The sequence below is a fragment of the Gopherus flavomarginatus genome, chromosome 7 (genome assembly GCF_025201925.1).
Source record: "Gopherus flavomarginatus isolate rGopFla2 chromosome 7, rGopFla2.mat.asm, whole genome shotgun sequence".
NCBI lineage: Eukaryota > Metazoa > Chordata > Testudines > Testudinidae > Gopherus > Gopherus flavomarginatus.
In genome coordinates, this window is record NC_066623.1 from 28490943 (window position 1) to 28510224 (window position 19282).

Below are 19282 nucleotides of genomic sequence, written 5' to 3' on the forward strand. Positions count from 1 at the left end.
TAAATTTAATGTCAATTCATTTAAATTTGCTGATTTACTTGGGCAGAAACTCTTTCCTGACAAAACAGGATATTGAAGATCCAGTTGGAAAAACAACACTTTTTTTTTTTATTTTTACAGTGCTGACACTTTTTTTTTCAATATATTATCCTAGAATTTAGCATCACGTCTTGAAATGTAACTTTTTTATAATGCTATCTGTAATTGGTGTGATCCCTTGTAAGAGAGGCATCCAACTAGAATGTGAATATGTAAGGGCAAACAATACTCTTGTGACCATGATCAACTGAATTCAGAGCTTCTGGTTACATAAGTCATTACAGGTATTCATCCAAAAAATGTACAGCAGACATTTATAAGCAAATTTGATTCATCTCGCACCTGGTGTACCTTATGCTAGGTAGGCAAAAAGAGTCAGTTTTTGAGACCCACAGGTTGTGGGGTATACACTCAAATTTATTAGAGTTCCAAAGCTTTCTGTTCTCTTGCTGCTCTGCTAGTTGCGTCTCATCTACAGGGGGCACTATTAAGTGGCAATAACAGTATCTCACACGATCCTGGGTGGTTACTGATGGCAAATGGTGATTTATAATAGTAACCCCTGTAAAAAAGAGTTTACCATGGAGGGTGGGTGTTAATACAAGGATTTTGTTAATAGTTAGAGGTGGGTTTGAAATGATACTGTCTCCCCAAGAATAACATTGGAGATGCTCAAATCCCAACCTATGCCCACATGAATTTGGTTAGGGCCAGATTCTGCCACTCTTACTGATGCTTAATCACAAATTACTCACTAATGTACAACTTAGCATGAATAAAAGGGTAGAACCTGCCCTGTACAATATATGGGTCAGATTGTCAGCTGATATAATCAGTGTCACTCAATTAACATCTTCTTCAGTGGTGCTACTTTATACCATCTGAAGAGCAGGCTAATTTAACCCTACAATAGTTACAGAATTAGGCCTATACTCATGAAAGACATGAGTGTGAGCTGCATATTTGTGCCCTTACATTCTATGTTGTGAAAACATAAGACTGACTTTAAAAGTAGGTTGGCTTGTAATGGAAACTAATGTAAAGCCATTTAAACTAAAAGGATCACTATCATTTGCTTGGTATATAAATATGGCAAATTCATGAATAAATCCTAAATTAACTTAATTACCTTCCCCATCCCCTCCAAAAGCCATTCTAATTATGTAAAAAGCAACTGTGACACCTTTAAGACTAACTGTGCCGCTAACTGTGGCATCTTTAAGACTAAGAGACGTATTGGAGCATAAGCTTTCGTGGGTGAATATCCACTTTGTCAGATGCATGTCTAATTATGTTTTTTTTTAAAAGACAGATGACATTGTGAGGTTGTGATCAGGTGGAGGGTATAAGACTTTACTGGGCTAAAACACTGATTTGCCATGAATTACATTTGTGGGTGTTGCAACTTATTGATCCTGCTTTGCAACTGTCCAGTGTGGCCCTTATGCCAGACAGGCATTGTTGAAATAGAGCAGTGCGCTTACCAGCTCTTTTATACCCAGGGCTGCAAGAGAAGATGGGGTGGAATTTGCTACCTTCAGTCTATGCTCCATGAACATTTTCCAACACAGGGGGAATCTTCAGCTAGCTCGTTATAGCAGTTTTATGACCCATTTGCATCCCCGAAGCAATGTAAATTGTATTCTGTTCAGATTCGTAGAGTGCCCAACTCTATGGTATTTAAAGGCTGGGCTCTGACCCACAATCACTGATTGTGTTATGGAATGTTTTATTGATCAGCTAATGAAGAGATTAGAAGTAGGGAGCAATATGTTTGAGAACATGGAATGACTCAAGATTCAGTGTTTTGGGATAAAATAAAGCCAGTGAATTAAGCGCTTCAACAAAATTATACTAAGCAAAATGGATGATGAAAAAGGAATGAACTAACCTATCAAGATCTTTCCTGCTAAGCTGTATTTTGAACCAAGTAACATTTTGTAAGCACTTTGTCTATGTATCAAGAAGATAGTTATTAAAAGAAAGATCAGCTGGCACTATGAAAGCAAGTCAGGGCTTGTCTACATCAGAAAGTTGCAGCGCTGGTGAGGGAGTTACAGCGCTGCAACTTTGAAGGTGTACACATCTGCAGGGCATCACCAGCGCTGCAACTCCCTGTTTGCAGCGCTGGCCGTACTCCCGTTTTGTTTCAGGTGTAGAGGATCCAGCGCTGGTGATCCAGCGCTGGTAATGCAATGTAGACACTTACCAGCGCTTTTCTTGACCTCCGTGGAATAAGCAGGTATCCCAGCATACCTGAGGATACCTCTCTGGTAATCAAGAAAACTCCTCTGCCCTGTGCTCACCTGACCCCTCCTTTAAATGCCCCGGGAAATTTCAAAAATCACCTTCCTGTTTGCTCAGTCAGGCGTGGAGTGCAATTAATCAATCAATCATTCAGCGACCATGCCTCCACGCAACAAACGAGCCCCAGCATGGACCAATGCAGAGCTGCAGGATCTAATTAGTGTGTGGGGAGATGAGGCTGTTCAAACACAGCTGCGCTCCAGAAGGAGAAACTACGATACCTATGGTCAGATATCGCAGTCCATGATGAGAAGGGGCCACGAACGGGACGCCTTGCAATGCAGAGTAAAAATTAAGGAGATGAGGAGTGCATACTGCAAAGCCCGTGAGGGAAACCGACGCTCAGGAGCAGCCCCCACAACCTGCAGGTTTTACAAGGAGCTGGATGCCATACTTGGGTGTGACCCCACCGTGAATCCTAGGAGCACGATGGAGAGTTCAGAGCAGGGAGAAGTGGGGGATGGTGTAGAGGATGAATACAGTGATGCTACTGGCGTTGAGGGGGACACCCCGGAGTCTCAGGACACAGGCAGCCAGGAGCTCTTCTCCAGCCCTGAGGAGACTAGCCAGTCACAGCAGCTGGAAGCGGACGTTGATGAGGAAGCTGAGGATCGTGCTCGTGGTAAGTAGATTGCAATGCTTTGTGATAGCAGGATTTTCGTTATGGCTGATTGCATGCATGCCTAAACGTGGAATAGCCCATTGATGTGATCTATGACATCTGTGTAATCTGCCTGAGTAATCTCTTGAAAAGTTGCAGCTAGATCTTGGGCAATGTGCTTTAACAAGTTTATAGGTAGAGCCAGCGTGGTCCCTGTCCCGGTCAGGCTAACTCGTCCGATCCACTGTGCAGCGAGGGGTGGGGGGACCATGGCCGCACACAGGCGAGCTGCATAGGGGCCAGGGCGGTATCCACATTCCTGTAGAAGACCCTCCCGCTCTTCCTTGGTAACACGCAGCAGTGATATGTCTGGCATTATGAAAGCCTGTGGATAGTTTAGGGATAATTGAGGGCAGGTAGCTAGAAGCACGGCTCCCCAGCGCAAGGCGGTCTGTTTCCTCTGCCCCAATCCACCCCCCCCCCTGCCCTTCCCAGCACGTAGGCATCCAGGCGGGGTGCTTCTTCCTCACCGATCCCCCCTTCCAAGCGTGAAACCTGCCCTGCGGTGTGCTCTGTCCGTCCCCCACCCCCCCTTCAAAGCGGGAACCGTGTCCTGCGGGGTGCTTCTTCCTCACCGATCCCCCCTTCCAAGCGTGAAACCTGCCCTGCGGTGTGCTCTGTCCGTCCCCCCCCCCCCCCTTCCAAGCGGGAACCGTGTCCTGCGGGGTGCTTCTTCCTCACCGATCCCCCCTTCCAAGCGTGAAACCTGCCCTGCGGTGTGCTCTGTCCGTCCCCCACCCCCCCCTTCCAAGCGGGAAACCTGGCCTGCGGTGTGCTCTGTCTGTCCCCCACCCCCCTTCCAAGCGGGGAAACCTGCCCTGCGGTGTGCTCTGTCCGTCCCCCACCCCCCCTTCCAAGCGGGAACCGTGTCCTGCGGGGTGCTTCTTCCTCACCGATCCCCCCTTCCAAGCGTGAAACCTGCCCTGCGGTGTGCTCTGTCCGTCCCCCACCCCCCCTTCCAAGCGGGAAACCTGCCCTGCGGTGTGCTCTGTCCGTCCCCCACCCCCCTTCCAAGCGGGAAACCTGCCCTGCGGTGTGCTCTGTCCGTCCCCCACCCCCCCCTTCCAAGCGGGAACCGTGTCCTGCGGGGTGCTTCTTCCTCACCAATCCCCCCTTCCAAGCGTGAAACCTGCCCTGCGGTGTGCTCTGTCCGTCCCCCACCCCCCCCCTTCCAAGCGTGAAACCTGCCCTGCGGTGTGCTCTGTCCGTCCCCCACCCCCCCCTTCCAAGCGGGAAACCTGCCCTGCGGTGTGCTCTGTCCGTCCCCCACCCCCCCTTCCAAGCGGGAAACCTGCCCTGCGGTGTGCTCTGTCCGTCCCCCACCCCCCTTCCAAGCGGGAAACCTGCCCTGCGGTGTGCTCTGTCCGTCCCCCACCCCCCCCTTCCAAGCGGGAAACCGTGTCCTGCGGGGTGCTTCTTCCTCACCGATCCCCCCTTCCAAGCGTGAAACCTGCCCTGCGGTGTGCTCTGTCCGTCCCCCACCCCCCCTTCCAAGCGGGAAACCTGCCCTGCAGTGTGCTCTGTCCGTCCCCCACCCCCCCTTCCAAGCAGGGAAACCTGGCCTGCGGTGTGCTCTGTCCGTCCCCCACCCCCCCTTCCAAGCGGGAAACCTGGCCTGCGGTGTGCTCTGTCCGTCCCCCACCCCCCCCTTCCAAGCGGGAACCGTGTCCTGCGGGGTGCTTCTTCGTCACCGATCCCCCCTTCCAAGCGTGAAACCTGCCCTGCGGTGTGCTCTGTCCGTCCCCCACCCCCCCTTCCAAGCGGGAAACCTGCCCTGCGGTGTGCTCTGTCCGTCCCCCACCCCCCTTCCAAGCGGGAAACCTGCCCTGCGGTGTGCTCTGTCCGCCCCCCACCCCCCCTTCCAAGCGGGAACCGTGTCCTGCGGGGTGCTTCTTCCTCACCCGGCCCCCCTTCCGAGCAGGAACCAAGGCATCCCACTAACATGGGAGAATTTTAAGCAAAAGTACTCACCCCATTGCTAGACATGTCTTAGCTTTCTTGAACTCTACAGTGTTATGTGAGGTATGTGAGAGGGATGCTACCTACAGTTTCCAATGTCCTTCAAAAGTTGATAATAAACAATGATGCCCCTGTGTATTACATGTCTCTATCTCTATTTTTTCTAGGCAACTCGAGTAATGCAGCTGTGTCACCGGCCTCACGTAGATTGCAGAATTTGAGGCGCAATCCTAGGAAATCAAAAGAGGAGCTGATCAAGACCGTTCTGAACCACTACAACAGGGAAAGTAGGAAGACTGAGGAGTGGAGAAAAAGTGTACAGGAATGGAGGCTGACTGAAAGCAGGAGACAGGAATTGTCTGCCAAAAGAATAGCCAGGCAGATGATGAGACTCCTGTCTCGCCAAACCAAGTCTTTTGAGTCTCTTGTAGCCATGCAGGCAAATATATACCGTGCTAACCCACAGGCTTCCCAAAGCACTGTTCCTTGTCCCCCTGTGTATCCTCAAAATAGCTTTATGCAGCACCCAGTTCCTTATTATCATCAGCTGCCCCCAACACCTATAACATCACCTAGTAACCAAGATATGTTTAATTCTTACCCAGCGCACTCCACCCCCATCATTCTGCAGCAAAGTAATGGTGAGTTGCATCAGACGGTTACAATTGAGTAAAATAGGAAATAGTAAAACCTCTGAATGTACTGTGAACCACCCATACCCCCTTACCTGATTTTTACTGTATGACAAATAAAAGGTTTTGGTTTGTATTTCTTTCCATATGTTTTATTGGTGACAGAAATGGTTAATTATACACAGCAAGGTAAAGCAAAGCACAACACATGCACCAAACATTACTGCTGGCTCTCAGCATCAAATTGCTCCCTTATAGCATCCCTAATCCTTGAAGCCCTTTCCTGGGCCTCCCTATTAGCCCTGCTCTCTGGCTGAGCAAACTCATTCTCCAAACGTCTAACCTCGGAGGTCCATTCCTCACTGAACCTTTCACCCTTCCCTTCACAAATATTATGGCGGGTGCAGCACGCGGATATAACTGCGGTAATGCTGCTTTCCATCAAATCTAGCTTCCCGAACAGACTGCGCCAGCGAGCTTTCAAACGGCCAAAAGCACGCTCCACAGTCATTCTACAGCGGCTCAACCTGTAGTTGAAACGTTCCTTGCTCCTGTCAAGCTTCCCTGTATATGGTTTCATGAGCCATGGCATTAATGGGTAAGCGGGGTCTCCCAGAATCACGATGGGCATTTCCACGTCCCCTACTGTTATCTTGTGATCTGGGAAAAAGGTCCCGGCCCTAAGCCTCCTGAACAGGGCACTGTTCCTAAATATGCGTGCATCGTGCACCTTTCCAGGCCATCCAGAGTAAATGTCAGTGAAATGCCCACGGTGATCCACAAGCGCTTGCAGAACCACAGAGAAGTACCCCTTGCGATTAATATACTCCGATGCCAGGTGGGGTGGAGAGATAATAGGAATATGCGTCCCATCTACTGCCCCTCCACAGTTAGGGAAGCCCATTTCTGCAAAGCCATCTAAAATGTCCTGCACGTTACCAAGAGTCACGGTTCTTCTTGTCAGTGTTCGATTAATGGCCCTGCAAACTTGCATCAGCACCATTCCAACGGTGGACTTTCCCACTCCGAACTGGTTCGCCACAGATCGGAAACAGTCTGGAGTTGCCAGCTTCCAGATTGCAATAGCCACCCGCTTCTCCACAGAAAGGGCATCTCTAAATCTCGTGTTCATGCGCCGCAGGTTGGGGGCGAGATCATCACAAAGTCCCATGAAAGTGGCTTTCCTCATACGAAAGTTCTGCAGCCACTGCTCGTCATCCCATGATTGCAGGACGATGTGATCCCACCACTCAGTGCTGGTTTCCCGAGCCCAAACGCGCCGGTCCACGGAGCAGAGCACGTCTGTTATTGCCACTAGCATTGTACTGTCTGCATATTGATGCGATTCAGTACCATCGTCCGACTCCTCAATGTCAGTCACACGCACATTTAGCAGCCTAAGGATTAGATCCACAGTAAGGCGAGATGTGCTGGCAATAGTCATTAGTAAGGTATTCAGTACCTGAGGATCCATTCTTGAAAGATAATGCAGAAAAACCGCTTTAGAGTCACAATGCTGCCACAGTGCTCCGCATGTGTACCAAAGCAACGCTGGCCGTTGGAACAGGAACAGGAAGCAGAAGGACAATCACACTTCCTTCCCCTTCCCACAAGCCCCAGCGCCGCTGTGGGACGAGGTGCCCTGTGGGATAGCCGCCCACAATGCATCACTCCCAACAGCGCTGCAGTGTGGCCACATCTAACAGCACTTGCAGCGCTGCTAGCAGTAAGTGTGGACACTCTGCAGCGCTGGCCCTATACAGCTGTACTAATACAGCTATAACAACCAGCGCTGCAAAGTTTTAGATGTAGACATGGCCTCAGTGTTATGTTTTGGGATGGAGTCAGAACAACCATGTCAATGGTATGGATTAGGAGTGCAATGCAGCATACACTTGGGACCAGTCAGCAATCTCTCACCCTGGGATTCATAAAATTACTAATCTTGATGTCATGAAGGCAACTAAACAATACCCGATTTACAGTGATTAAAGGGGAGAGTTAAATAGACCTGAGTGTCAATGGCATATCAAAGAAAACACAGGCCATAGTAATGAAAAATAGAAGCAGGAGACAGCATGTAGACTCAAGATACCCACTAATAATGCACCACTGCAAACATTGAAAGGAACAAATACAGTGCAGCTGTACCCATGAGCAAATTTTTCAGATTGGTATGAATTTAAACCAGGCTAAATGCTAACATCTTAAGGAGAATAGCCAGCTATAGCATAAAAGAAGATAGCTGGATGATACTTTATATTTTACTGGTGGCTTATTTTTTCTTCCAAGGGTATTATGATGAGGCATGTATGTCAGCAATCATTGAGTTAGGTTGACTACATTTGGTTTTGGCTGCCACTTTCCTATATCAGCACCTTCATTGCACGTACCTGACACTATCATTGGGAACAGCCGGACATAACATAAAATGATATTTTTTTCATTATTATGTTGTTTTAAATGTATTTAAGACTTCTACTGTAATGTAACTAATATCAAATATTTCAATTGTTTTGAAGTAACTTCTTTTTCTCAGCTTTATACTTATATGTCAGATAGTAAATAAAATCAGTTTTGTGGGCAGAGGAGACCTTTCACGACTCAAGTTATATTATTAAGGTAAAGAGTCAGGCCATGTCTACATCTAAAATTTTGCAGCGCTGGTTGTTACAGCTGTATTAGTACAGCTGTATAGGGCCAGCGCTGCAGAGTGGCCACACTTACAGCAACCAGCGCTGCAAGTGGTGTTAGATGTGGCCACACTGCAGCGCTGTTGGGCGGCTTCAAGGGGTTCCGGGAAGGCGAGAGCAAACCGGGGAAGGAGACCAGCTTCGCCGCGGTTTGCTCTCGCGTTCCGCGAACCACCCTGCAAACCGCAGGGAAGGAGACCTGCTTGTTCGGGGAACGCGAGAGCAAACCGCGGCGAAGCTGGTCTCCTTCCCCGGTTTGCTCTCGCGTTCCGCGAACCACCCTGCAAACCGCAGGGAAGGAGACCTGCTTGCTCGGGGGTTCGGCGAACGCGAGAGCAAACCGGGGAAGGAGACCAGCTTCGCCGCGGTTTGCTCTCGCGTTCCCCGAACAAGCAGGTCTCCTTCCCTGCGGTTTGCAGGGTGGTTCGCGGAACGCGAGAGCAAACCGCGGCGAAGCTGGTCTCCTTCCCCGGTTTGCTCTCGCGTTCGCCGAACCCCCGAGCAAGCAGGTCTCCTTCCCTGCGGTTTGCAGGGGGGTTCGGGGAACGCGAGAGCAAACTGCGGCGAAGCTGGTCTCCTTCCCCGGTTTGCTCTCGCGTTCCCGGAACCACCCAGCAAACCTCAGGGAAGGAGACCTGCTTGCTCGGGGTTCGGGGAACGCGAGAGCAAGCCGGGGAAGGAGACCAGCTTGATTACCAGAGGCTTCCTCAGGTATGCTGGGATACCTGCTTATTCCACGGAGGTCAAGAAAGCGCTGGTAAGTGACTATACTTGATTACCAGCGCTGGATCACCAGCGCTGGATCCTCTACACCCGAGACAAAACGGGAGTACGGCCAGCGCTGCAAACAGGGAGTTGCAGCGCTGGTGGTGCCCTGCAGATGTGTACACCTCCTAAGTTGCAGCGCTGTAACTCCCTCACCAGCGCTGCAACTTTCTGATGTAGACAAGCCCTCAGACTACCAAAGTGACAGATAAAATTGTATCTAAGTTGTAGTGTCCCTCAATTATATAGAAGAACAAAAAGCAGGGGAAATAAATCTATATCAAATTTCCGTAGAGCAAGGAAATATTTCAGCATTATATGGTGTTAATCTGTGTCTAAATGATTAATGCATCTGCTGTGAGATACATGATTTAAAATAATTACTGTATAGATAAATAAGGACTTGCAGAGAATGACTCTGAAAATCAACAGAAACAACAAGGAGTACTTGAGGCACCTTAGAGACTAAAAAATTAATTTGGGCATAAGCTTCCGTGTGCTAAAACCCATTTCATCAGATGCATGGAGTGGAAAATACAGTAGGAAGTTATATATAACAGTACATGAAAAGATGGGCATTGCCTTACCAAGTGGGAGGTCAAGACAATTGAATTAATGTGGGCTATTTATTATCAATGGTATGAAAAATCACTTTTGTAGTGGTAATCAGGGTGGCTCATTTCAAAAAGTTAACTAGAAGGTGTGAGTAACAATAGAGGGAAATTGGGGAAATTAAAAATCAAAGGCTATAATTAAATTAAAGGCCAGATTGTGGCTTTAAGTCACAGGCTACATTTTATGGGGCATGAGTTGAGAGGCTGCAGTCAGGAGACCCTGGGAGAGTTCTGAAGTGTCGCATAGAACTCTTGCCAGTGTCCTTAGATCTCACACAAGTGAGTGACAGCATTGCCACCCATTTAGAGTGCAATATGGGATATGAGCCCTTAGCCCTGACCTCTTCCAACCCTTCTGGAGATTGTACTCCCTATTTCTGATGGAAAATGGTTTCTGCACAGGATCACACACACACAGTACATCGTTGTGGGACCAACCATTAACTGGTTGGGAGAATGCCAAAGGGTGAACAATTTTCAGGAACAACATCCATCAACACTAAACATATCAAACCCTGTGGGATGTAGGACTGCATCAGCCCCTGTTGACCTACATATTTTTTTTGTCTTCCCCTTCCCTTCTTATTTTTTTAAATGGTTCAAAAGTTTGAATTTTTCTTTTTCTTTCATGGAAACAATAAGTTTACATCACTTATTGTAATATCACTATCGAAGCCTAGCAAAATGGAAGACAGATTTGGTAACAAAAATAATATTTTTGTTTTGTATTGCAGAGGGTTTATTGCACAAGAGCGTAAGAGGACAAATAATTTTTAAAAATCGCTTGTGTCCTTTTAAAATTATTTTAAAGCTCACGGTATTAAATGCCACAGTTAAGCTTGTAATGCCACTATGATGTATATTTTAAATCTGAAAAGAAATGCACTCACATAAGGTAACCTAAGTTGGTGTTGACCTTGTTTTTTGTTGCTGTCTCAATCAAAAATGGAATGAACACCGTAATTTGGCATTTCACCAAGATACCATGGAATCAGAGACTTGTATTTATGCTCAAAAACAAAGAATAAAATGTTACCACATGGGGAAAACATAGAGAGAACAGGTCAAGATTTAGGGCTCTACAACTGAGATATTTTACTTATTTTCACTGTCTTGGTCTTGGGCATGTTGCTCTCAATATTGTTTTTCCTTGCATTTCTGTTCAACTTTATATTTCTGATTTCATAAGTTGCACATAGGTTATGAAGAAAGTTTAGCTTCTACTCTGTAAAAATGATTTTTGAGATTCCATGTTTGTGTGTCTGAATGGTTTGCCCAGTTCACAGTTAGAGATTTTCTCTTAACTGGTATCTCCAAAACCTTTGAGACCTGAAAGCCAAGCAGAGTTCTCTTGGTGCTCATCAATAGTAAAGATTCTGCAAGTGGAACTTAGTTAACAATTCTGTATTTGATATACTTGTGTTAATAGGACCACTGCAGACAGGGGTGCTTGAACAATTTGTAAAGTGGAGGTGCTGAGAGCCATTAAACCAAACTGTATATACTGAAAACCACTTCAAGACAAGGGGTTCAGCAACACTCCCAGCACCCCTAATTCCAGCATGTATGACTGTAGATGCTGGGGAGTGAACTGGAGTCTTAAGTACTAACGAAAGGAAAAAGTATGGGCTGATGGGGGATACTTAGTAAAGTGAGCAGATCTAAATGGTGATATACGAAGGGAGCAGATCTCTGAAATAAGAATGTACAATTTTTACATATGCACTTTTCTCTTGATAGGCTCATTTTAAAGAGAGATGAACTAGCTGTAAGATAACATACACTTTACATCCAGGAGCAACAAGAAAACTGTAGATTTAATGTAAGATTTGAAGTATAATATTGATTTTAACAGGTGAGAAGAGTGTAAAACAACCCAAACAAACTAGAAGTGTCCAATTGACCTTCAGGGCAATCACATATCACAAAGCGGAGAGCCTGCAGAGCTGTGCCCAGATCTTTCCATTTAGTAGTACAGCTTATCTTGACTCCTTTCCCCACACAGAAGCAAGGATGTTGCTGGAGAGCAGTGGGAAGAGGTGCCCCAGAACTAGATTTTCTTAGGTCTGCCAGAGTCTCAAGGCCATCCCAGAGAGAAGATCTGGCCCAGAGTGATTAGCGCATATTCACAAAATGGAGGCCCATACATAACACACAGAAGAGGATTTTTAAAAAGCTAATACAAGAAGTGCTGATGTGAATGGGCATAGAAATACTTTTATCTGTACTTTAGGAAAGCTTGTGAAGTACTTAAATGACAACTTTAAAAGGTCATCAAGAATGGTATCAAAGCTCGGCTGCTTGAGTGGATCCAATTTTGATTTGATCTCAAAACCCAAAGGCGCTACTGAGAGGATGCAGTTTGGGAATGAGGGAATTGACTAGCAGAGGTGACTTAAGGACTTAACACTGATCATCTACAATTTTGTTCAGGTAAGTGGCTTATGCATCTGAATGCAGAGAAGGCGAGATATGAAGTTGGGCACAAAAAATGAAGCAATATATATATATCAGTAATGGTCATAAGCTTTAAAACACTGAGCAAGAGAAGGATATGAAGTACTGGTTGATAAAATCTAAGACAGTTTTAAAAGATACCCAATAACCCTTCGGTGCACACCAATGCTAAACAAATACAAGTGGTGGTAAATATTCAAGCATGTCAAAGGAGCTAGGTAGATGACATCTGGAATACAGTGCTTAGTTATACGTAGAAAAGAAATGTTATGCATGGTGCAGTAGCAACACCTACATTTATGTTCAGGCCTGTGCTACACTAGCGGGGGGAGGGGTTCGAACTAAGAAAGACAACTTCAGCTATGCTATTCAGTAGTTGAAGTTGAAGTATCTTAGTTTGACTTACCTGGCCATCCTGACGGCAGCAAGTTGACTGCCGTGGCGTCCCCATCGACTGCGCTTACTCCTCCTGTTGAAGTGGAGTTCGGGCGTCGATTAGTGGATCGATTTATCGTGTCCAGACAAGACACGATAAATCGATCCCTGTTACATCGAACACTACCCACCGATCCGGTGTAGACATACAATAATAACCCATGTAATTCAGTTGCTTATAACTATAACACAAATTATTCTGCAGATGTGCAATTTCCTGTAGAATTCACTCCCTAACACAGAATTGTGCTCCAGAATCTGAGCTTTCATTTAAAAAAAATGGATACTAGACATTTTGATTGCAAAGGACACCTTGAAGATGTGAACTATAGTAGAACCCTCAGAGTTAAACACATCTTGGGAATAGATATTATTCGTATCTCTGAATAATATATTTTGGTTGTTTCAAAAGTTTACAACTGAACGTTTATTTAATATAGCTTTGAAACTTTACTATGCAAAAGAAAAATGCTGTTTTTAACCATCTTAATTTAAAAGAAGCAAGCACAGGAACAGTTTCCTCATCTTGTCAACTTTTTTTAAACTTTCCCTTTATATTTTGTACTAAATTACATTTAAAACAGTACTGCACTGTGTTTGCTTTTTTCCCGCCTCCGTTACTGCCTGATTGCGTACTTCCCGTTCCAAATGATGCATGTGATTGACTGCTCAGTTTGCAATTCTGAGGTAAAATAATGTAAGTGTCATCTGGCATCTCCTGGGAGTCTGACACAATAGCTCTGACAACTGTGGGATGCTCCATTCATTTCAGTCAGTATTCTACAGTATGGCATTTTCCTAAGATGCCATGGAATTCCCTATTTTGCTGTTGTCAGGATCACCCCATTTTTTTCTGTTTTATTGTAACAGGACCTGCCTGCAGCCACTTCTTGCTCTGCAATTTTTCCCACAAGAGGAAGCCTTACCTGTGTTTTTGCATGGTGCAAGAAAGCAAGAATAATGGATATTTCTTGTATTTATACCTGCTCCTGTATTTTTCACCTCGTACATCTGATGAAGTTGGTTCTAGCCCACAAAAGCTTATGCTCAAATACATTTGTTAGTCTCTAAGGTGCCACAAGGACTCCTTGTTTTTTTTTGCCAATAAATTTAAGGTTGTCATGGAATTTAGAGGGTCCTGCTACAGAATTTAGGAGTTGTTACCATGAAATTTGTTCACTTTGGGTACTTCTACCTGGCTATAAAAGAAGAATGGCACAGCTGTGGCTGGTCCGAGTCAGCTGATTCAGCCTTGGACTGTGGGTCTCTAGAATTGCAGTGTAGATGTTGGGGCTCAGGGACACTCCCACAGGGGAAGGAGGATCTGTTAATTGCAGTGTAGACATACCTTTTGTGTCCTGGAATAAAGAAGGTCCTAGTTATACATTCATCGTACATTTAAAAGTTTTTGCGCATATTTTCCATGCTTGGCCCTCTCCCTTAGACTTTATTAGTTGGGTTTTTTTTTTTTTGTTCTGGTTCGGGTTTGTAACAAATGATTCAAAACCGAGTATTGTGTTTGAATGACCTTTGATGAACCACTGGCTTTGCAATTAATTGGTAAGTTATTAGGAACTTGTAACAAAATCCATTATAATGGAACCTCACTAATTATCACTTCCACTAACCCATCAGCCCTATACTTTTTTCGTTAAACTTTCAGTTTCACCCCACTTCTTGTCTTAGATTTAATAGTAGAGGGAAGTGATAATGGGATGCCATATCATTAACTGGATGATAATTTTACAAGATATTGTAAAATATATTGTACACTATAATGAGGTATTATAAATGAAACTAAACTATGTTTGTCAAAATATTTTCTAAAATTTCATATTTCAAGATGAGCTCATAATTATGCAGTTATGTGAAAGGGGGGGTTATTGACGATAAAACCACTGTGATATGAGCTATATGTGTATGTGTGTGTGGTGAGAGAGAGTGAGTGCAATGTAGATTTAGTAAAGTAGACTCAGGTGATTGGGTAGGTCAACAAAGTAAGCAAGCAACAATACTTCTGCTCAAAGTGTGATTTCATTTGAATAATGCCTGTGTATATTTTTGCACAATAAAAATAAACTTGGTAAATTGGAATGTTAATATTGTTTTAATTCAACTTATCAAGGTTAAATGTAGGAGTGTATGTATGTATGTATATATAAATTAAACCAAAGCAAGCATCTCAAGAATATATTCTGCATTATATTTGTTTCCACTTTCTCTTTACCCAGAAAGTCTGTAAGACTTCACCCAAAGTTTCCTCTAATTCTTCTAGGATCAGATTCAGATCTTTGCTCATGTAAAACTGTACTTTCCACTGTCTGAAATCTTCTTGATTAAAAGATTTAGGTATTTCATTAACTAAAGAATAGTTGGGTCAGTTGGAATATTGCATTTTTTTCCAGTTATTCATTTATGCAACTAGGTCTAAGCCTTATTTGTGCATATGCAATATATGTGTGAGATGTATATCTCACACACATTGTGTACATACACAGTTTATTGTTAGTCTTAGAACTCATTTTTATATTCACATTATATAAATATGTAAAATATAAATAAAACTAGATCTCAGTCTAACTAATGTATATGAATGTACACACACACACAATACTTAGTTTTATGTCATGCATGCTATTTCTAAATATTTCACACACTGCATTTTCTTATTGCAGTCTGCTCAATGTCCACTTTTAATTGTCAGTTTGCCTAAGTACATCTATTATGATATAATTAAAACTAACATTCTTTCTAGCTATGTTCAGAAGTAAATCAGAAAATGCGTAATTTTAAGGATTTTTTTAAATTGTATTTCTTGGTGCTAATTTTGTTTTTAGCATATTGGAATAAATGTAGCTGCCTGCAAATATAAGATCCCAAGTTCACTGCGGGTTTTAGTTAAAAATCAGTGTTTTAAACATTTTGTATTAATCTATTCAATAAAAGTAGCTTGTGAAAATTCCACGTATTCCATTGCTTTAGCTGAGAAGAAACCTAGTTCAGGAACCATAATTCTGTTTTGACAATTCTGATCCTCTTACAGTCTTGTTTCAAGAAGCTGCAGAAATCATTGGAAATGCCTCAAGACGTCTCAAGTCTTTGCTGTGAGACCAAACCCAAATGTTTGTTATAGACAGCTATTTTTCCCACCCCCATACCCTCACCTGCTGAGTCTCTCAATGCTCAGTTCTCTCACCTATATTATTATTATTCAACATCTATATGAAGTTGTTGGGAGAGATGGTGACACATTATGTGCTATAATGACAACATTATGTAAACACCCAGCTCTCTGTATTATTTATGTCAAACGTAAACACACCCGTCTTCCACTTTTCTCTTTATCTATCCAAAATTGGCATCTGGACAAAACATCTGACAAAAATGGAAAACTGATAATACATAAGTAATGCTGGAAGGAAGACAGAAACATTTTGAAGAACTTGCTTTTCATATAAAATTCTCCAGTATAGAAGGCACATGCAAGTGGTCTACATTCTTAGGATCGTCTTAGGACTTGTCAGTAATTCTGGAGACCAAATATACGTGGTGGCAAAAAATGCTCACTACTATTTGTGGTTGGGAGGAGACCTGCCCTCCATATTTTTGAACCTATGTGCAGTGGATCAGCTCATTAGTAACCTTTAAAGCTTGAATGTTGCATTCCAACAAAATGCTGAAACTTTTGATCAGTGCTTGGGGGGTAGGCTCATGAGTGCAGAAGACTGAACACTTGAAGAAGCTGGGCCTTGGTTATGGGACTCACTCCAGCCTGATATACTAATGATCAGACCTCCCCACATTGAGAATTAAATGTAGAATTCATTCCTTTGATAAACTAATTTCTTCCCTCCATAAATTCTTCTCACACCACACCTATTTAGACAAACAAAACATATGAACAAATTAAGCTATATTTCTCCTATGGATTGGGAATGAAGATAAAATGATAGTATTTTTTTTTCTATTTTTAAGTACATTGGAGGTATTTCAATGATATAGTATTGAGGGCCATATAAATACCAGAGAATTTAACCAAAAATCATATAATCAGAGACCAGAACTTTGCAATTCATTTTCTTTCCTTCTTTTGATTGGAGGCAGCTGAGAAAGTGATCTGACTTTTTAAGAATGCAATGGAGCAATCCTTTGAGTTTCTTTAGCTAAGGGTCAAGCCCTACAAACTTACTGCATTTTTACTATGATAAACTTCCCTTTGAAGTTTCAGAGTGGTAGCTGTGTTAGTCTGTATCAGCAAAAACAATGAGGAGTCCTTGTGGCACCTTAGAGACTAACAAATTTATTTGGGCATAAGCTTTCGTGGGCTAGAACCCACTTCATCAGATTCATGGAGTGAAAAATACAGTAGCCAGGTATATTTTATACGTAGTACATGAAAAGATGGGAGTTGTATTACCAGGTGTGGGGGTCAGTCTAATGAGACAATTTCATAATTAGTAGACTATCAAGGGAAGAAAAATCACTTTTGTAGTGGTAATGAGGGTGGCCCATTTCAAACAGTTGGCAAGAAGGTTTGAGTAACAGTAGGGGGAAATTAGTATGATAAAATTAGGTTTTGTAATGACTCATCCACTCTCAGTCTTTTTTCAGGCCTAATTTGATGGTGTCCAGTTTGCAGATTAATTCCAGTTCTGCAGTTTCACTTTGGAGTCTATTTTTGTGGGAGTTTTTCCTGAGTGAAGACCAACTGTGACTATAGGAATAGACATATTCCATTTCCTACATTTTCTTATCTTGCTTTTTCAAAATGAAAAACGTAATTCCAGGCCAGAGGCCTGTTTCCATGAGTAATATGAGTGGGCTATGCACTAACCAGAGGTGGCTCTACATTTTTTGCCGCCCCAAGCACGGCAGTTAGGCAGCCTTCGGCGGCACACCTACAGGAGTTTCACTGGTCACGCGGATTCGGTGGCTTTTCTGCAGGTCATCTGCTGGTCCTGTGTCTCCGGCATACCCACCATGCCGAATTGCCACCGAAGCCGCGGGACTACACTTGTTAGTCTGGTGCCTGGAGCGACCTCGGCACTAACATGTCAGTGCCAAAAACCTATAAAAGATCGACTGAATTGTGTTTAAATAGCCTAAGTTTATCCACAAAGTTTCTAATACTGAAGGCTTTACTCAAGAAGAGCTTCAAGGGATTTGCCAAAAATATAAATGGGCATTTTGCAAAAGTGAGAACAGCAATATCAGACTTAAAGGGACAGATCTTCTGGGCAAATTCTGTAGCTGGCAATTATGAAAACAGTGGTGTTCGCCTTTAATAAAGGGAACTTTTATAGTAAATGTTTTCACATTGCACAATTTTTTTCAATAAAATAAATCCTAGGGTCAGATTCTGCCACCCTAACACACGTGACATTGTACCTGTTGAAACAGTGGCATTGCTTGTGAAGTAAGGTACTGATCAATATGAAGAAGGGCAGCAGAACCTGACCTTTTTAATGATTGTCTGTGTACCCTGTGTTCTCTGTTTCTTGTAGTGACTAGGCTGTATAGAGAGGTTTATGAGATTGCTCTAACCCGGGGTAGGCAACCTATGGCACGCATGCCAAAGGCGGCATGCAAGCTGATTTTCAGTGGCACTCACACTGCCCGGGTCCTGGCCACTGGTCCGGGACTCTGCATTTTAATTTAATTTTAAATGAAGCTTCTTAAGCATTTTAAAAACCTTATTTACTTTACATACAATAATAGTTTAGTTATATATTATAGACTTATAGAAAGAGACCTTATAAAAACATTAAAATGTATGACTGGCACATGAAACCTTAAATTAGAGTGAATAAATGAAGACTTGGCACACCACTTCTGAAAGGTTGCCGATCCCTGCTCTAACCTTTGTGTTAAGGATCCTGTCTGCTCTCACTCAAGCATCTAGAGGCTCATGCTTTTATGGAGAGATCTCAAATTCAATCTGAACTGCTAATATCCCATGTTGGAGCATTTCATTACATCCACATCTTTAATTCAGTGTAATTCCTCACTTCTTAATTGTCATAAATATCAGATAGTCTACTGTTCCAAAAACAAGAGACAAGAAGGTATAAGGAGGTTGTAACTGTGCCTCAGGGGGTCACAACTGAAGATTCCAAATTCAGGATGAACTGCTGAGAAATAGGGCAGATACACCCCAAGACTGGTGGCTAATCCCCAGTAGGATATACCAAATCAGCAACAAAAGTAAACTTCTGTTTCACCACACTGGCTAACAAGAAGTCATAAAAGTAATTTCCTTGGGTATCCCAGTCCTTGTATTACTAGCAAAAACACTGGATTTAAAGGTGAGTGGTTCTTTACAACCGGTCTCATCACATAAATGGTTCTTCTGATCCGAAAGGACCAGCCACACACCCAGGTTAATATATAACTTCGATCTTACCCAAAAATCACACTGTTACCAATCCTTTATTACCTAAAATCTAAAAATTTATTTCTAAAAAAAAGGAACATGAAAGTTAATATTGGTCCGTTTGTTTGTTAGAATGCTCCCATTAGTATAGTCCATAATCCAGAGGTTTGGGCAAGAAAGAGGCTGGAGCAGGATAGAGACCTTTCATAGTTTCTGCCATGCAGCGGGTATCCCATTTTTCTTACTGTGGAAAATTACAGCAACAAGATGGAGTTTGGAGTCACATGGGTGAGTCCCATGTCCATGCATTTTGCCTAGTTGCAGCAGGAAATTCCATTGTGTAGATG

At 43.5% G+C, this 19282-nt stretch overlaps 2 protein-coding genes and 1 long non-coding RNA gene across 6 annotated transcripts in view; 2 read left to right on the plus strand and 1 right to left on the minus strand.

Annotated features, from left to right (window-relative positions):
• Window positions 1-19282, plus strand: part of TENM2 (teneurin transmembrane protein 2) — a 2274099-nt gene that overhangs the window by 1527375 nt on the left and 727442 nt on the right. The window lies entirely within an intron of this gene.
• LOC127055596 (uncharacterized) lies at window positions 2228-5694 on the plus strand. Its single transcript, XM_050962789.1, has 2 exons — window positions 2228-2968; window positions 5134-5694. The coding sequence occupies exons 1-2, from the start codon at window positions 2446-2448 to the stop codon at window positions 5637-5639; spliced, it is 1029 nt and encodes a 342-aa protein (XP_050818746.1). The 5' UTR covers window positions 2228-2445; the 3' UTR covers window positions 5640-5694.
• LOC127055681 (uncharacterized) lies at window positions 3524-4820 on the minus strand. Of its 3 annotated transcripts, none has more exons than XR_007775549.1 (5): window positions 4724-4820; window positions 4458-4510; window positions 4192-4298; window positions 3821-3978; window positions 3524-3713 (listed from the first exon to the last, which is right to left on the minus strand). It is a non-coding gene; the product is annotated as an uncharacterized LOC127055681 (long non-coding RNA). The 3 variants fall into 3 exon arrangements; XR_007775547.1 differs by having other exon boundaries at window positions 4192-4350; XR_007775548.1 differs by lacking the exon at window positions 4724-4820 and having other exon boundaries at window positions 4458-4556.